The sequence below is a fragment of the Athalia rosae genome, chromosome 3, assembly GCF_917208135.1.
Source record: "Athalia rosae chromosome 3, iyAthRosa1.1, whole genome shotgun sequence".
Lineage (NCBI taxonomy): Eukaryota > Metazoa > Arthropoda > Insecta > Hymenoptera > Athaliidae > Athalia > Athalia rosae.
This window is the reverse complement of record NC_064028.1, coordinates 5,562,323-5,581,010: the sequence shown is the minus strand read 5'-3', so window position 1 is coordinate 5,581,010 and position 18,688 is coordinate 5,562,323. Positions and strand designations below refer to the sequence as shown.

Sequence of the window (18,688 nt, the reverse complement as noted above, 5' to 3'; positions counted from 1 at the left end):
ATTTGATTCTTCGCGTACAATTTAATAGCAAAAATCCTTTTATTTTTTTAACTATCTGGTTCGCATCACCAATTGAATGGGTTCGGAAGGTACGGATACGAGGTGCAAAATCATTTTCACACGATCTTTGTTGATGCATTCCATTTTGAAATTTCGTATCATCTGGAATGAAATTTGAAGTAATTTTTCATAAAGAATTTCAGATCATTGGAGTTTGAAGTTTGAAATATAAAAGATTAATTGGTTACACATCTATTGTTACACACCTCAGCCATCGTTAACATCAACTGCATTTCTGCAATTTTTCGCCCAACGCAAGATCTGGCACCTAAAGCGAATGGCAAAGATGCGTGTGGATTTATAACTCCGTTGTACTCGCCCTTTTCATTCCTCAACCAACGCGTGGGTGAGAAATTTCCGGCGTTTTTGAAATTATTCTCATCACGCCCGCTTGTGTACAGCGACATCAGAATCAGATTCTGTGCAAAGATAAGAAAAAATTATCGTTGAAGATCGTCCGACAGATTTCACGAAAATTCCTCATACCCACCCCTTTTGCTACGTGATATCCTCCCACGAGGCTATCGTCTGGTAAAAATCGTGTTAAGAACGGCGCTGTTGGATACAATCTCAGAGCTTCTTTTATTACACCTTTTAACAAAGGATTTTGAATCAGGTCATCTTCATTCATGGGTTCTAAATTCTCAAATAGTTCCTTCTGAATTTTTGGCTCGCTTGCTATGAGGAAAAGACCCCATTGCATGGAATAGGCCGTCTAGAATAGTGACGATACATTATCATCTTATTCTATCAAATTTTATTTGGTATCATTAAGTCTCTCACCGTGTCCCCAGCAGCTAAAATCAGGTCAGCTACGATTCTGATCAAGTCATCGTCTTGGATGTTCTCGGTCATGAAAATTTTTATCAAACCATCACCCTCCAATTTTATCATTTCCTTCACTAATTCTCGTACTATTCCCAGAGCTATGTCTACCGAGGTGACAAATTTATTCCACAATGGAAGCTTTAAATTCATCGCCAATTTTACCGGTAGCAAAGAGAGCTGTCCAGAATAATGGAAAATATTACGCAAATTGGTTGCCAATTTTTCCGATCGTGATAAGATATTCGATCTGTGCTGAGGCCAGGTTGAACCGACGAGGACAGCCATCATTACTTGAATTCAGTACGAAGATAGAAATAAAGTAAAGATTTTCGACATTGTATAGAGGAGGCTAATTAATTAGGATAATTTTTACCTTCGATTGACCATTGATATAATTTTTCTTCGAGTCGAGGAATAGCTACGCCTTTTTCAGCATAGGATTTACACTGTGCCACTAAGCTTTTCGCAGATTGCTTGCAAGGTTCTAAGATAAAATCATCCGATTCTGGTCTCAGCAATAATTTATTCATAATTCTTCGGAAATGCAACCACTCGTCGCCCTCCCTGTTGGGTTTGAAAAAAAAAAATTATTATTCAAAAAAAAAATAGGGGGAAAAATGCTAGAAGCTTTGCTATGTATAGATGTAACATCTTCAACTTACATGAAGAATAATCCACGTTCACATTTCCGCATCTTGTTGTACAGAATCCATGCTTCCGGTAGAAGATGCTTCGGTCTGGGACCTTCAAGTCGAAAAATTCTTCGATATTCATTCGGTGAGCTGACAAAAACTGCAGTTACTGATCCCATACGTTCCTTGTATACTGGCCCCAATTCCTTGTGTCTTTTATCTACGTATTCATGAAGTCTTGATGCACCACCAGCTCGAATTAGGGAAAATGTTGTACCGATCAAAGGTAGCCCTTGGGGTTCCGGCATTTTCGGTGTGATTGTCGAAGAAACTGAAGTAGCGTAATTTCGGAATGTTGGTCTTTTTGCTATATTTTTCAGTAATCTGGAAATTGTCACGTTATCGGGGACACGGCTAGCACGTCTACTCAGGTCTTTAAAATTACCGTCGTCGCGTTTTTTCGTATTTTTTTCCAATATTTCCAATTGCGACCGGCAAGGCCCGTCTGATCTGTAGTTGCAAAACGTGTACCGCAGTGTAGGATGTCTAGTTCTTTCACTCTGCGGTCTCTCATTTCCGATGCTACAGTTTTTTACCATCGTTAAATCGGCTAATATCCTACCATGGCATATGCCTGAATATATTCCGGAAATGTTGTGAAATATTTGGCGCCTCTGCATTTTTTTAAAGGTTTTATGCTTCAAATTTTATCCTTGTTCTCGTTTACTCGCAGTTGATGATCTATATGAAACTGAGTCCAATTTACACGCGAAACTTACTGTGCGTAATATTAATTTGCACACGTTGCATGTATTTACCTATATTGTAACGCATTCAGTAAGCCAGTCTTATCCGAGCGCACCTTACACAGCGAATGGAGCTAATTGTAAGTCACGACTAAAAAACAGGGGTAATACTTTTGAAGCTCTCGCAATCAGATTTAGATTCAGAGAATTTGGCAGCCCGTGCATTGCTGGAACACCAGAATAAAATTGAAAATCACAATCAATCATAACTTGAAAAAACTTTTGAGATTTTGGAAATACTGGTGAAATTTATCCCTGGTTAAATTTTTTTTTTTGAGAGACTTGAAGACACACTACGAGCCTGCAGCGCTGAATAATTAATTTGTTTTTTGTCGGTCCAAGTCCGTTGTTGTTTTGCAGCCTTTTTGGTCGGTCGCGGTTATTGGCCGGCCTTATGTGAGGCTGAACTCGCCCCTGGTGAGGATTGTTAAGACCGTTTGAGAAAACTGATGCAAATGTGGAATATTTTTTAGAAAAAAAATTACTCAATTTTACATACAGACGTTGGAAATTTGAGAACGTACCTAGACTTCGAACGCGAATTTTTGGGCTGCTCGTATTTTTGTTAATATATATATCGCGTGTTGCTTTGTCAGAAGATTTCAATTGTGTTTGACCGTACAGTTTTCAACTGCAGAATATACGACACGAATGGTCAAGACGGTCGAACTATACTGAACCTAATCTCCGAGTCATCATCTCCAAGAAATCCCTACCCTCTATACATATACCTACTCGATTCAGTATGCGTATTTGACTGTAGCTCACTTAAACGAACTGCGATTACAATTGTAAATAAATTCCTACCATTTACCATAAACAGAATCAATAGATTCTGATCGGAATTCAGTTGGCAGAATAATCTCACGAGGAAAATTCAAATACCTCAAAATGCATAAGATATCCACTCAGATATGACTGACCTTTGAAATAACGTTTGTGAAGAAGTATGTTCTACTTCACCACCGGAAAAAAAGAATAATTGTCTAAATTTGTGACAACATGGAGAACACAATATTTATTTAATTGGTACAGTAAATATCATGCATGTAATGTAGCTGAAAAGGGTACAATATTTGGGAAAATTTGAGAATGGACCAGTTAATGACTGTCAATGAATTCGAATACATCAGTACCAATACAATTGTAGTTGCATTAGGTTTAATTTTTTCTTAATCTTTTTGTCAACCTTTAAACGCAGATCCCGTTTTGAAAATATGTCGTGATATCTGTTTAAATAAAATTTCAAGTAAAAGAAAGCAATTGAGTGTTTCGGTCAAATAACATTTCAAATATTTGTGCGACATGTGCGATAGTGAGATATCGAATAGCTCGAAACTCGATTGTCGAAGGATAGCGTCATGGCTGCCGTCTAGCTCAGTGCTGCTCAGTGCGCAGCGCAGTAAGGCTGCATAGAGTGGGTACAAGTACGCAACGTGTGCAAAGTTTCAAGCGTTTTTAAATTAATTAATTACTTTATAACGATAAAAATGGCACAGGGAAAGTTGAAAGTCAAAGCCAAACTTCCAGCATCTTCTAAAGCGAAGAGCAGCGCTAGCAAAAATAACAGTAGTAAGAAGGGCCAACCAATCCAGCGTCGAGGAAGTAAGGTTATTTTATAATCCCATGTATAGAAAGTATTACGTTCATCGATATAAAATTTTTTTTACATCCTTTTTTAAAACCTCGCTATCGGTACTCATAACACAGATCTATTCTCAATGCTCATAATATGCGAAACATGCTCTATTGTTTATTTATTTATTCATTTATTTATCGGTTGATTTATCATCATTCACATTTTGTTTTTTAACGATGAACACAAGTATTTTTCAACATACAAGAAATTAAGAGAAATTTATTTAAATAAGATGCACCAGTTCGTCCAAAGAAGACTAAATTTGAGGAACAGAATAAGCTGAAGAAAATAATTTCTAAAACAGTGAATAAAGCGATGGAAAAAGAATTGAGGCAAAGAGCACTAGGAGGTAAACAATCGCTAACAAAGAAAGAACCACCAATTGCCAAGAAGACATGAATAGCTGAAAATCAAGTAAAAATATTTTGTCACTTTGATTTAAACATAGAAAATCATGAATAATTAACGATGGATCATATTACAAAAACATTACTGAACTTGAATTTTTTCATTTCAATCACCAAATGGATAGCTTGGGAATGGGTATAAGAACTTATTTTGAAGAGACAGTTACGTTTCTTTTAAAATAGTGCTCTCTGTTATTCACATGCCCCATAGTAGAATTATTGTGGTACATATAATAACGGATTTTATTATTATACCTTAGTGAAGTGTGCAGTTAATAATCCTGTCTAATTATTACTGGCAGTTTCTCTTTTCGCATGTCACGTTCTACGTAATGTATGCTTATCATTTGTTGGCGTGTTTAAAAAACTATATAAATAATTAATATATAATATGCATCTTCTGACATTTCTCAATCACTCCTTTCATAATTATAGTAATGATAATGACTATAATTACATTGATAATAATATTAATAGTAGTAATAGTAGTAAAATGTAGCACTGGACACAGTCGATGGCACTACAGTCTATCTTGAAAAATAATATGGCATATGAACTGAAATGCTACAGGAACACATAAAAGGAACAAGATAAACCAACGACCACAAAAGAAAATGAAACAAGCCACATATGATTGAATACTGAATGCAGAATGCAAGGTATAATCAAAGCTATACATGAACACTGAATAAAATAATCAATTGTTATGGAGAATATTTGAGTTTTTCAATTAAACTGTGCTTTATATTTAATGGTTCGAAATTGTCCGTCTTATTTTTGGTTCACAAAGTTTTGAAATCAATATAACAGAAAAATTGAAACCAATTAAAGTCTAGAATTCATGTATTGTGAAATATGACGTCCCAAATATTGCTCTATTTTTCACATGACTATCATACAAATTCCTGCGCTCACCACATGTCATGTAAACCACATGTTTTAGTAATATATTATACTCTCCGTAGTTATTCATACGTAATACTCTGTTTCATTTGAAATCACAATAGGTAAAGCTTCCGTTTAGCTTATCTCTCTTATTATTATACTTTGCTAAGTACACATGTGTTTAGCCCACGATTGTCCTCTTTAATTATGCATTCAGGGAGATGCCACCTAAACAGGGAATAACGAGAATTGTGATTACGAACATGTATGAAAATACTCGTTAAAGTTAGAATACTATTTCGAGAGGCTTACTACTAAAAGATGCCCGCTTTGTCTGTTCTTGCTGATAGCTGGCGTATTTCCAGTCCTGAACTCTATGGTACCTTCTTTACCACTGACTAACTTGTGGGAAAGTCTGAAATGCGATTTACCGGTTAGAGAACAAATCACAAAATAAATAGTCAAATATTTGCTAACAGAAGTAATGAAAAACAACTTACAACTCTTCGTTGACAATACTAAGAATTTTAGGATTATTCGTAATGTCAATCGCTTTGGTAAGGGCTTCAATTATATGAGGCACTTCCAAAATTAGGTCACCCTGTTGACAAATGCGTGGTATTTGAAAATCATTCTAGGTATTAGAGTTTGAATATTTTTATATTAGAATAGTTGATGTTTTTCTTTTTTACCTTGTCTTTTTTTAACTCTGGTGGTATTCTAACTATTAATAGATTGTCAGATTCTCCTGTGACCACCAATTCATTAATAGACTGATAAGGTAGTCGATGTTTCAATCTAAAAGTTTTTATTGTATCCAAAATATAAACAGCTTTCTCTGTGAGAATCAGCACTCTTTCGCGAGGCTTGTAGCCATGACGGTCATATTTCACCACAGGGGTTGCGTACTGAAAATCAGTTACAAGTTAGTGAAATGATGTCAAGAGAAAAATTTTAACTGCCTTCTCATTAATTAGGTACTTACTCTTATATTTTCGCCACTAGGAAGAATGTTGGCTGTAAACGTTTGCCTGAGGGCTTTGTATTCTTCCCCAAGTCGATCAACTTGGAATCTAGGTCCAAGACTCTTGGCATAAGATTTTTTTTTATTCTTGAACAAAGATTCAGCAAGTATCTTGAGCTCAAAGTGTGCCTTGTCTTCTTTCGATAAAGCCAGCCTATAGTTTCGGGCCTTCCATCTTCTGTGCATAGGGTGTAGTAGTGCCGATGCCTAAGTTAGCATGATTTTTTATAAATCAACGTGAAAGAAAAAATCCCTACCCCTATGCTTAATAATTCTCACCTCCTGACAAGCATGTGGACAATCAGGCCAGGACATGTCCAAAAGTTTTTCAGGGAGACTTTTAGCGAGTTTCCTGAGCCAATGTGCTTTTCCCAATTCGATAAAGGCCAAGTTTTCTTCATTTGGTGGTCCGTTGCGAGTAATGAATCCTTTGATGAATCTAACGGAAAAATAACCGTTTAAAGAGGTTGAATTTCCATGTTACTCATATGACTGTAAATTATCTGTCCTAGAAACCCACTTTCGAATCACTATCGCAGCCTCCCTTCTCCTCTTCGCTTCTCTCTGTGCAAGCCATCTGCGAATATATTTTTGGAGAACAATGGCAGCCGCTCGCATTTCAAGGTATATTTTCCTCTGTTTTCTACCCTTCCATCTGCTTTGAATTATAGCTGCGATGTCATGTTTCTTATCCTGGAAAGCATCTTCCGTATCGAATAAGGTCTTCGGGAATCTGATGAAGAGCTTGGTCCTGCGAGAGAAAAAGATCGGTGAGTTTCATTTGTAGTAAATAATTATTCAACAACCACACCATGATATTTCACTCACTTGCCCATCCTATATTCGTCCTGATCATAGCCGAGGTGGCAGACGAGAGCTTGTACACCATCTTTCGCATTTCCGTGATAATTTGGCCAGGTTTCAGGACATAGTGGTTTGTAACGTTCCAAGAATTGTTCGTACGGTCTTCTGTACGCAAAACCAGCACGCCGTACTCTCAAATTTTCCATCAGACCCAAATATTTAACTTGGTGAAGGACAATCTTTTCGTTGAAAAGTCCTGAAATTTGCAAAAAATGAATTTTCCAAACTGTTTCATTCCTCACACAATTAAAATACTTACCAGCCATTTTGAAGTCGTTTGGTTTGATGCATCGAATGTAAGAAGGCTCCTTGCCCATGAGTATTTCCATCAAATTGTTTAAGCTGTTTTTAAATTGAGTTACAGCAGTTTCCGGACGTTTTTTGCTAGACAAATCCCGTACGTTGAATACGGTCTGTAAAGAAGGTAAATTAAATTTCACGTTCAAATGAAAGAATCATGCAGACAAAAGTGCGACTCTTATACCTTTGTTATCGGGTTACTGGTATTGGACATAACTTCCCGAAGATCTCTGAACAAGAGATCATTATTTTTCTCCAAAAATCCGTTGACGTTGTACGTCACTTCTCCAGCGTAATGCACTAGTCTGAATTCCTATGGAAATCGAATTGAAAAATAGTATCGTTGTTTCAAGTCAATTTTCTCTGAAATACTTACATCACGACCCATAATTTTCTGTGTTTGTATATCTGATTTCATATGGCTGATGTAGTGATCGTGAGAGTTCAAATGGGAATGAAGTTTTTCGAGGAAGCTCAAATCAGTCGGTTCTCCAGGACGAAGGCATTCCTCGTCCAGCAAGGATATGATACCTGTAGGTAGGTTTATAGAAAAATGCATAAGAACGTCGTTGAATTTTTAATCAATTATCGTCAATCGATCGGGAACGAACCTTTATGCTTTTCTTCGATCAGATCGCATATTACTTTGTTATTGAAAAATTTTACCGGCTCCCAAGCAATTCCTTCCTTCAAATATTCCTCTTGCTCGGATTTTAGAGTCAACTGAATGAACAGTTGCTGCAATTTTTCGTTGCAGAAATTTATGCAAAACTGTTCAAAGCTGTGGATAAAAGAAAAATATTTTTCGTGTAATTGCGGACAACGGTTTATTTTCAATGTCAAAAGTTCAACTCGAACGCACCTATTTTTCTGGAAAATTTCAAAACCGTAAATATCGAGGATTCCCATAACAACATTGCGTCGGTTGTCTTCGGCTTGAAGCGATTTATTCAACCTCTTCACCAGCCATGTAAACAAACGGTCATAAACAGCCTTTGCTAGAGCATCCCTAGCATAAATCGCCAATTCTCTATTCAATGGTGAACGAACTACATCCCCGTGAGCGTCTATCGTACGACTAGTGAAAGCCAAAGCCAATTCAACTGCGTCGCAGCCCAGCAACTGATTAATTAAAATAAAACAAAATCACTGGTAATGTTGTGATTGATAAAAAATCAATGCTGAATGGATATTCATTCGGTAAATATAATTACATTGGCAATCGCATCAACGGCAGCGGGTTTCAATATCACCGCAACTCCTTCGGTTTCCGTGAACCCTACGTTCCCCATGTGCAATACTGAGGCCACAATCTGGAATATGGAGTCTTGTTCGTCCTGGGTAAGTTCTATAGTTTTCATAGCTTGAATCATTTCATTGTACTGTTCGGTATCATCAATGGAATTCACATTACCCTTAGCCTGTAAACCCGGTGAAATTATTATTCTGTACGGTCTAGCGGTGAAAAAAATTAAAAATCAAGGCTCTCTGATGTTGAAGAATTAAAACTTACGCCACTACTTAGGTAGTAATAAGTTTCCAGATTACGCTTGAGAAATAATTTCTGCAATGTTTCGTCGCTCGATCCAGCCAATAGCTGATAAAAAACGTGAAAATTTCGTTCACCGCTTGACTGATGAACGACTCTTGATTTCTCCAATAAATAATTCAATATGTTGCCCCCGACCGGATCTCCCTTGAAAATTAAGGACACAATGTTAATAATAAGGAAAAAAATTGACCCGCTGAGTCATCCGGGCCGCTACAAAAGGTAATGGACATTATCACCTGGTAATTGAACTGGATGTCCATGTATTTTCCGAATCTGGATGAATTATCATTCCTGTTGGTCTTTGCGTTACCAAATGCTTCGAGTACAGGGTTACTGCCTAGAAGTTTATCCTTCACCCCTTCCACCTGTGATTTATGACCAGTGGCTGCCGCGATAAATTGAAGAATCTTTTTCGAAGCTTCAGTCTTTCCGGAACCAGATTCCCCTGAAATCATCGAAGATGCGTTCTATTTCTGCTCAACAACTCGGTAAGCTATACAAAGAGCAAAAAATCAATTTGTTGTTCTCCATATAATTCACCTGATATGAGAATGCATTGTTCTCTGTTCTCTTCCGTTAGAGATCGGTACGCTGTGTCTGCTAGCGCGAATCTAAAAACATAACAATCACACGTTACATACATACCTGGGTTCCTAGACTCAGAAATGATATAATTAATTTTACTTTCACTCTAACGATCATTTTCTTCCGATAAGGTAAAAAATTAAAAAAAAAACAGAATTGAAAAAAATGGCTATAAAAAACAACTGTATGCCTTATACACGTACGTATATTGCATATCGCTGCAGCCTGCAGGCTTCAACGGTATTTCCTGGTATATCAGATTACAATACGAGGCAATCCCGACATAAAATTATAAACCACAAATCAGTTTCACTAGGCTAGATCGCGTTCGTTCAACCATAATAATGACGTTACAGTGACTTACATGTGGGGTGGTGCTTCAAAAAAGTGAATCTTCTGGTAATCGTGAATTGTCTCAGGAGTATAAATCGGCAAATTTTTATACGGGTTGACGGAGACCAGCACCTGGCCAATGTAGGTCTATTGAAGTAAGGAATAAAAAACAATTATTTTTCAGAATCAATCGTACTTTCGGTACATTTGAGTATCCCTTGTGCGTAAGAGAAAAAAAAAACAAGAAAGGAGGGACACCTACGTAAATTAGGTTCTCGGCGAACCGTTTACGTAGATTGTCAACGAAGGCCTCTTCGCTTTGAAAGTCCTCCAGCAACACAAAATCCTGAACGCCAACGCGATCCCGTTCGTGAAGTCCTCTCTCCATCGTCCTTACCGGTCTTTGGGATATGGACCTCGTTATCTTTGGCGGGTCTATACGCCCGCCGACGTTCTCTCCGCCTTCGCTTTCGCTACAAAAAGGAAAAAAAAAAAAATGAAAAAATAAAGAGGTGAGAAAATTAATTTTACTTCTTCACTCCTTATTGCTCGTTATGTTATCATATTGACATTTGTGGAACTATGGGAGCAAAAAAAAAAAATCATTTCTCTCCACATGTTACGAAACACACGTCATGACATGAGCTATACCGATAAAATTTACTGCGGTTTAATTCTGGAGTCATGGGAAACCGACGACTCCGACCTAAGAAAGAATAATCACTTTCTAAAAGGGTATAGAGTTACAAGAGTGAAAAAGATACAACGTAATCGGTATACTTTTTCCAATACTGATATTTGAATTTCAAAATTCTGCACGTAAGGATTCGACATAGGTGGGATTTCTATGCCATAGGAAGTGCAACGCATACGACGTGATCGAATTGATTTTCGAAGAGCAGAAGGTCAATGCTGGAGGAATATCATATCAAGGTAAATATAGCTTGTGTGTAAATGATTCGGGCAAATACGACAAGGCGATCGATTTCGAGTTGTCATACCTGTTAAACATTTTTAATATTTAAACTACACCCCTCATGTATTTATAAAGCCACATCCGAGTCGATACACGTAACGCCGACGCCCCAATTTTTATATGGAGTGTTCAGTATCTTCATATAATTTAATGATCGGAGTATCCGAAAGTTTCATTTATTGCTAGGCGATTCTGCAGGGCATTAAAATTAATACTTGTTGATTATTTTTTTAGCTCTGTTTCCAATAATCCCGATGTCTTCACAAGTTCTCTAACACTTATCGCGATTTTTCATTTATCTTGATAATACTAATATATATCCATTGGATAATCGATACCCGGGATTCAAGTGTAGACTCTTTTTAGTCACGTACAAAAGATATTGGAATTAAGGAAGTCTAAAAGCGTTAGAAAAAAAAAAAGGAAATTTTCACTTTAGACATATTTCACTGCACAAACGAGACGATTCCAAAAGCATTCAAAAAATTTTTTTCGCTGAGATATAAACATATCTATAATAGTATCACTTTCCGTACGCCAGTGTTTTCAATGTTCATCTTGTTTTTGAAGAATTCTCGTTCGGTTTATCGAACAGTTAAATTGACAGAATTGAATTCAGAATATTGCAGAAATAAAGAGACTCGTTGATGTGCAGGTTGAATATAAAATCTAAGTTGCAGCTAAACCAACAAACTTTAAATTGGCAACTACGTCCCAATTGTTTATATTTGACTAGTTTAATGAACGAGTTCTTTGATTGCGTTGAGGCAGAAAATTCTAGTCTTTTAGAAAATAGTGCTGGTAAAAATAAATAAGGCCTTCCAACGACTCGAGCGTATGATAAACCGTAGATTAGATATCGAATGTTAGCCGCTGTATAAAGTATGAAGTTAATAACCACGTCGTCGGTGAACATTTTTAGCCCACCGTTTGCACGCTGAATTTTTTATTTCCTAATTTTTATTCCTATCTATTCTGATATTCTTGGAATATTACTGCACTATTACATGTAGAAGATCATGCCGTTATGCGTCATGACAATTCGATGAAAACATTTCACTTTTAAGTGAAATCATAAATTACGCTAATTAGTCTAATCAATTCTACATCATTTGCTCTATATCTAATAACAGACGAAAAGTGTGATCTGCATTCATCAATTTCTGGTATACGTGCAGGAAGTAATTTTTTTGTCTCACTTAAACGAAAACTCACCTCATTTTCACGTTATCCTTGTTTGTCCGTCAAAAAGAAAAGTTATTAATGAGTATGATAATTAATAATTTGTACTGATCACAACATCATAATTCCCTCGGAGTCTCTGTCATATTATCATGCCACATCGACACACCTGGCAACTGCTGTTGCTGCTTTTGCATTATTCGCGCAGTCGACATTAGCGTCATTATTATAATTATTTTCATCGTTATTATGATTTTTTTAATTCTGTATAATCCAATATACGTGATAAGATAATAGGTAAAAAAATTTTGGGACGTTGGTTACAATAATATCGAAAATAACAAGGTACAATGTTACATCTGCGTTCATAATCACATGCATGTAACGATTCAGAAACCCGGAACACGTTGCACGCGGATTATCGGATGTAGATCCATGAAGATTATCAATAAAACTTGAACCTGGGTGTGGCTCAGATAGCGATAACCACTTGCCGTATTAATTACTTTTTTTCATTGCTCTCTTCTTCTAAATTCAAACGTCGCGTCTTAATTTTACTCCCGATGAAAAATTATGTATAATTTTTCGTGTTATTTTTTTTTTTTCTAAATTTTGCACGCATCGGTAATTTACCGCTTATAGAAGATTATATTTCTATACCTGTTATTACAATGCGTGCGTTTAATTATATACTTCCTCATTAGAGAAAATCTTACAATCCTTTGAAAGAGTTGTTCGAAGTGTACACGGCACGATACGAAGATCTAAAATAAGGAGAAAATATGATTTTCATGAGAAGTACTTGCTAGTTACAGCACGTGCATAGGCTATCGTTGAACATACTTTGCAGTTCCCTGTGTAGGTATAGGCAGAAATATTATACATGTGAAAAGCAATTAAAGTTCGAATAACAACTAATTTAGTATGTGACATAAAATAGAAAGGAAATTTTTGATAGGAGTCCGATAACCGTTATCTATGCTCAAAATTATCATGTACACCAGCGGCGTGAAAGCGTTATATGAGACGTTAGTACGTTCATTTATTTTTTCAAATCTACGAATTTGAAAATTTCTTCATTCGTTGGTTTTTATAAAATAAAATTATAGCAGAGAGTACCGAGCAATATAGTTACATTACTCCGATCGATCGATTTAACGCGTCTTCGCAGTTGGCTAGAGATCGTTTGGGTCATCCGATTGGAGATTGGAATTATAATTAGATTAATCGAGCAAAATTCAAGTCTGAACGTATAACATAATTGATACATCAATCGTGGACTGAGCAAACAGCAGCGTGTTCTGTCAAATATTTCATACCTTCGAATAAAATTGTTTGATTTTTCATTTTTAATCGTGATGGCAAAGTGCCGATCAAATTTACGGGCTGGAGAAAAAAAAAAAATATATAATTGATAATTCACTGCCCGCGTCATCGTAAGATAAGCCTTGATATTTGCGTTATTAAATTTATGTGTAGCCCAATTTCCTTAATGTGTAAAATAATTATATACGTAATAATTACGAACTAAAGTTGTCACATGCAATCGAGAGGCATTATATGAATCTCAGAGGCTCCGGGTATATTGTAAGTTATGATTGTTGTTGGTTGTTATTATCGTTATTTTTTGTTAATCTCACGTTCCAAATCTTCGCCGATTTATTTAACAGAGGTGTATCGGTAAGTTACGGTTATTTTAACAAAAAACAAGTAACACAAAAAATTAATTGTTACAAAAAAACGACCGGCAACCAGCGAACCGACGTGTATGACCAGTCACAATCGCGAAAACAGACTACCTGCCGATGTTTCAAAGCGACTAGATTGTACGTCGTGGTCGTTACTGTTTCTAGCCAGTGTCCATCGTCGTCGTCGTCGTCGTCGTCATCGTCATCGTCATCGCGGCAAAGTCTTAGTTGTTTTGTTACCCTCGCAATTATAGCCCCCCACAAATCCGAAGCTGAAGATATATCGCTGTTCCAAAATACTCGATCCGATCGAACGTCTGCTTATTTATCACGGATAATGTTTTGGAATAGGAAAAGTGCGGGCATAGAATTTTATCGTTTTATAAACATGAAAAAAATTGCTGCGTAACAGTTGTTTAAAAAGTTTGAACTGCTGATTGTGATAGTTTTTTTTTCGTGGATAAGAGTAGCTGGAACACATTTTATTCTTTTCAGACAGAATTTGTTGACGTGGCTGCGGATCCCCATCAATTTATGTATGTAACACGTATACCTAATCTAATCTTTTAAATTTTTGCGATTACAACGTACGAAGAATGCTGAATTTTTTCGAAACTGCAGCGTCTCAATCGATTACTGAGGTGACATTTCTGACGCTGAATAAAATCTTGTGCTTATACGATGAGACGTACGCGTGAATGCGCTTCAGCAAAAATTAAACACGATTTCAAGTAAAATTTATTTTAGAAATTATTCAATCCCAATTGCATAACATTGCCGACAAATAGTCTTATATAAATGGCCGAGAGGTGCAGGTAATCACCACTTCAGTGATAATATAATCGGTAGATCAATGAATGATGGTATATCATAAATTAGAATAGAATATTCTTGCATTCGGTAGATAACTTGATCGTTTCGATAGATATATCGATTAGGGTGGGTTGAAAAAAAAATTTTTTTCTTCGTTTTCTTAGCATGGGGGCAGAATTTATACCTTATAAGAGAAGAAAATTTTTCCACCTAATAATTACTCGATCGATTGCACGAGTAGATGATTTTGGCTTTCAGATTTGGATTCCTGAGCTGATTATACATTTTTTTTGGTCAAAAATCATAGAAAATATCTAAAAATGGTCGATTGTGATTGTTTTTTACTCGTTCACTGTTCAAATCCGTCGCAATCCATGCATGGGTCAAAATATTCGAATTCTTCAATTTACCAGCGAGCCCCCGAGCTTATCTGGAGTCAGGTAGCCAGGGGCGCGCGGTTTGTTGTGGAGCGTCACCTCTGCTCAGCCCTGAAGGTGACGTCTCACAACAAAGCGCTGCGCTGCTGGCTACGCTGACTCCAGCAAAGCTCGAGTTTGCTGGTAAACTGAAGAATTCGAATATTTCGACCCATGCATGAATTGCGACGAATCAAAGTGGGTCTACGACTAAAGCCAATCGATATGTCTTGTAATTTTTCTGCTCCCAACAGCGAATAATTGATAATTACTCTTGAAGAACCAAAAAAAAATTCGATTTTTGAGCAAAAAATTAAATCATTTTTTTGAATGGGTTTAATATGCTTTTCTTACGTATTTTGACCTCAGGAATCCAAATCCCAACGAAAAATTGATCTATCTCTAAAATTGACCGAGTTATCGCCAATTTTCAGCTTTTTGGGGTCAAAAATAAAAAATTGATTTTTTAATCTATCTTAATGTAATTTGAGCTCAGGAATCCGAATCCGATAGAAAAATTGATCTATCTTCAAAAATGACCGAGTTATTCCCATTTTATTGCATTTTTTGGTACAAATTTGAGGATATCTCGAAGGGAAAAAATCGTAGCTCAATTTGGACAACGGATTCGTGTTCCTGAGGTCAAAATACGTAAGAAAAGTATCATACGATCAATTTTAAAAAATAAAAATTTTTGGCCAAAATTTGAAAAAATCGTAAGGGGTACCCCTTGGAAAAATCTCAAATTTTGGCCAAAAATTTTTATTTTTTAAAATTGATCGTATGGCACTTTTCTTATGTATTTTGACTTCAGGAACACGAATCCGTTGTCCAAATTGAGCTACGATTTTTTCCCTTCGAGATATCCTCAAATTTGTACCAAAAAATGCAATAAAATGGGAATAACTCGGTCATTTTTGAAGATAGATCAATTTTTCTATCGGATTCGGATTCCTGAGCTCAAATTGCATTAAGATAGATTAAAAAATCAATTTTTTATTTTTGACCCCAAAAAGCTGAAAATTGGCGATAACTCGGTCAATTTTAGAGATAGATCAATTTTTCGTTGGGATTTGGATTCCTGAGGTCAAAATACGTAAGAAAAGCATATTAAACCCAATTAAAAAAATGATTTATTTTTTGCTCAAAAATCGAATTTTTTTTTGGTTCTTCAAGAGTAATTATCAATTATTCGCTGTTGGGAGCAGAAAAATTACAAGACATATCGATTGGCTTTAGTCGTAGACCCACTTTGATTCGTCGCAATTCATGCATGGGTCGAAATATTCGAATTCTTCAGTTTACCAGCAAACTCGAGCTTTGCTGGAGTCAGCGTAGCCAGCAGCGCAGCGCTTTGTTGTGAGACGTCACCTTCAGGGCTGAGCAGAGGTGACGCTCCACAACAAACCGCGCGCCCCTGGCTACCTGACTCCAGATAAGCTCGGGGGCTCGCTGGTAAATTGAAGAATTCGAATATTTTGACCCATGCATGGATTGCGACGGATTTGAACAGTGAACGAGTAAAAAACAATCACAATCGACCATTTTTAGATATTTTCTATGATTTTTGACCAAAAAAAATTTTTTTTGTTGGAAGTACCCCACTAGATTAATTATTTATTAAAAAAACGAGTGGGCTCATTTTTTCCACGTTTGAAATTTTTTTTTTTATAAGGTACAAATTCTGCCCCCATGCTAAGAAAATAAAAAAAATAAATTTTTTCCAACCCACCCTAATATCGATTTAGTTAGCGGATTCTTTTGCAGAATATCGATGAATTGTTACATTCGTCGTGAGCATACGTTCAATCATCTTTCCGTTACTCAACGTACGTCCATCGCCCTCGAAATGTTCACCGATCTTATGAACCAGTGGGAATGTCTTTGAAATTAGAGTCGAAAATATATTGATTGATTCTCCGCGTAAAAATCTATACAGCAGCATCTCACCATAGTGCACGCTAGTAAGATATTTACATCGGTTAGTTTAATCAAAGGTCAATCAATATAATCGTCGATAAATACTCGACAATTGATCGATCATTTTCACCCGTGATAATAATGTGGTGTATACCTTCGTTCCTTTGCAGCGATGCTGCAGCACGAATAACACGTGATATAATTCAAAAATTTCATGCAGCTGCAGCGATTCGTCCTCGTACTTCTAAATTAGCAGAGAAAAAGGGAAGGGGGGAGTCGAAGCTGAGAAAAAATAAATCTAAGGTTTACGGTCGCGCATTTCGAGGGCGTGTGTATAAGTAGATATTTGGGTAGTAAGATGCATTTACGTACGTACATAAACTTGCTCGAAGTGAATTGCTGCCCCAGCGTTTATAAATACCTCCTAGTGCCGTATGGGGACGAGAGAAAGAGCTTGCGAGAACCCTTTAAACTTACGTATAATATAAAACCCTTCGAATCGTACCGCGAAGTTGAGAGCTGCAAAATATTTTCTCGATTAATTTTTACCGACTCGTTGAGCGACCGAATAATTTTCACCGTACACAAGAACCTCGGAGTTTATCTAGAAGTCATTTTTAACCCACCATTTAACCAGGATAACAAGATCCAGACTGACCCCCATGCAAATTGCTTGTTATATTTATGTACCCTCGATGGATCCCGGCACTTTCCTTGGTTGGATATTCTAATAATAAAAATTCATAAACCGGTAATTTGCAATTGACCTAGTAAGAAAAAAAATAAAAAAAAAATAAAAAACTATACACGTTTACGCAAAATAGCGCTTTCTCCATTTTCACTTGATCGAAACGAGACTTCAATTTCATCCTTGACTCTGAAATCCAGTCGGCATGCATATTATGCGTGATTCATGTCTTGACAAACTTCCCGAAAGTTTTGTGCCTATATATAGTACATTATTCGCTCAGTGTGACTAACGTTGTGGTGAGGATTTGCAGACTTTTGAACCTGCGGTCCGAAGGATAACGCGAACGAGAAATTTGTACATGCGGTAAATAATGAGCGTTCGGTAATTTCCCGTGATTATTCATTGCGAATAAACAGTCCAATGCTGCATGATACAGCAATTGACACGATTATGATCGATTGCAAAATAGCCAACTGAGTTAATTGGGTCGCGGACAATCTGGTTTCTATTAATCGTAAATAATTGGAATTATTTCAATCGGATAGATAAACTATCATCGGTCACCTTGAAAGCGCAATTTATCGTATCTAACATAATTTTTGATTTGGAACTGAGATTGCAGGTCGAATTTTCAAACAAAATCTACCCTAGTCAGTTTGATGATCTGAAAACAGCTGTTTCGAGCAATTATTGTAAATATCAGTCTCACTGCAAGACCTCGGAAGGAAGGTTCATTAAACTCTTGAAAAAAACATCATAGGCGTGGTCATGATTTATCGATCTACGAGATGGAAATACAAGTGAAAGAAAAAAAAGAGATAAAAAAAGTAAACGTTGTGAAAAAAGTAAGTTTTTTTTTTGCTCTGCGTTATCGCGGCCGAAGAATCTTAATACGATTCTCAGATGTCGAGGGAAAAAGAAAGGAAAAGAAGCGTTATAATGTCCGAGAGAAACGATGTGGTCAACGATTCGTTACCGTTGTTATTAAACCTCTGGTAAAACTTGAGTATGCACAAATTTTCCGAGCATATTGTTCGAAGTGAGTCACATATTTTCCACAACTGTACATAACCGGCGCTTAAACAAC

The 18,688-nt window shown here is 36.5% G+C and overlaps 3 protein-coding genes across 3 annotated transcripts; 1 reads left to right on the top strand and 2 right to left on the bottom strand.

Moving 5' to 3' along the window:
* Nucleotides 1-22: 22 nt before the first annotated feature.
* Nucleotides 23-3,650, bottom strand: LOC105693893 (cytochrome P450 315a1, mitochondrial). Its single transcript, XM_012414117.3, has 6 exons — nt 1,551-3,650; nt 1,262-1,452; nt 844-1,178; nt 551-775; nt 267-479; nt 23-162 (listed from the first exon to the last, which is right to left on the bottom strand). Exons 1-6 carry the CDS (start codon nt 2,198-2,200, stop codon nt 52-54), a joined length of 1,725 nt encoding a protein of 574 aa, XP_012269540.2. The 5' UTR covers nt 2,201-3,650; the 3' UTR covers nt 23-51.
* Nucleotides 3,651-3,687: 37 nt separating this feature from the next.
* LOC105693905 lies at nt 3,688-4,764 on the top strand. Its single transcript, XM_012414146.3, has 2 exons — nt 3,688-3,931; nt 4,198-4,764. Exons 1-2 carry the CDS (start codon nt 3,817-3,819, stop codon nt 4,362-4,364), a joined length of 282 nt encoding a protein of 93 aa, XP_012269569.2. The 5' UTR covers nt 3,688-3,816; the 3' UTR covers nt 4,365-4,764.
* LOC105693903 (unconventional myosin IC) lies at nt 4,541-13,853 on the bottom strand. Its single transcript, XM_012414133.3, has 21 exons — nt 13,714-13,853; nt 12,107-12,123; nt 10,178-10,388; nt 9,947-10,062; nt 9,538-9,608; nt 9,234-9,442; nt 8,959-9,141; nt 8,660-8,866; nt 8,308-8,567; nt 8,057-8,226; nt 7,822-7,976; nt 7,630-7,758; nt 7,405-7,558; nt 7,110-7,341; nt 6,802-7,032; nt 6,561-6,720; nt 6,243-6,488; nt 5,950-6,165; nt 5,758-5,858; nt 5,570-5,672; nt 4,541-5,485 (listed from the first exon to the last, which is right to left on the bottom strand). Exons 2-21 carry the CDS (start codon nt 12,109-12,111, stop codon nt 5,471-5,473), a joined length of 3,174 nt encoding a protein of 1,057 aa, XP_012269556.2. The 5' UTR covers nt 12,112-12,123; nt 13,714-13,853; the 3' UTR covers nt 4,541-5,470.
* Nucleotides 13,854-18,688: the final 4,835 nt, after the last annotated feature.

Bases quoted from the DNA above. Each gene is read 5' to 3' on its own strand.
- LOC105693903 (XM_012414133.3), bottom strand. The intron at 8,227-8,307 runs GTGCGTTCGAGT...TTTTATCCACAG, and splicing joins GAAATTTTCCAGAAAAATAG to CTTTGAACAGTTTTGCATAA. The intron at 7,342-7,404 runs GTAAGTATTTTA...TGCAAATTTCAG, and splicing joins AAACGACTTCAAAATGGCTG to GACTTTTCAACGAAAAGATT.
- LOC105693893 (XM_012414117.3), bottom strand. From the start codon at position 2,200: ATGCAGAGGCGCCAAATATTTCACAACATTTCCGGAATATATTCAGGC. The intron at 1,179-1,261 runs GTAAAAATTATC...ACTGAATTCAAG, and splicing joins ATATCAATGGTCAATCGAAG to TAATGATGGCTGTCCTCGTC. The intron at 163-266 runs GTGTGTAACAAT...ATTTCATTCCAG, and splicing joins TGATGTTAACGATGGCTGAG to ATGATACGAAATTTCAAAAT.
- LOC105693905 (XM_012414146.3), top strand. From the start codon at position 3,817: ATGGCACAGGGAAAGTTGAAAGTCAAAGCCAAACTTCCAGCATCTTCT. The intron at 3,932-4,197 runs GTAAGGTTATTT...TATTTAAATAAG, and splicing joins ACCAATCCAGCGTCGAGGAA to ATGCACCAGTTCGTCCAAAG.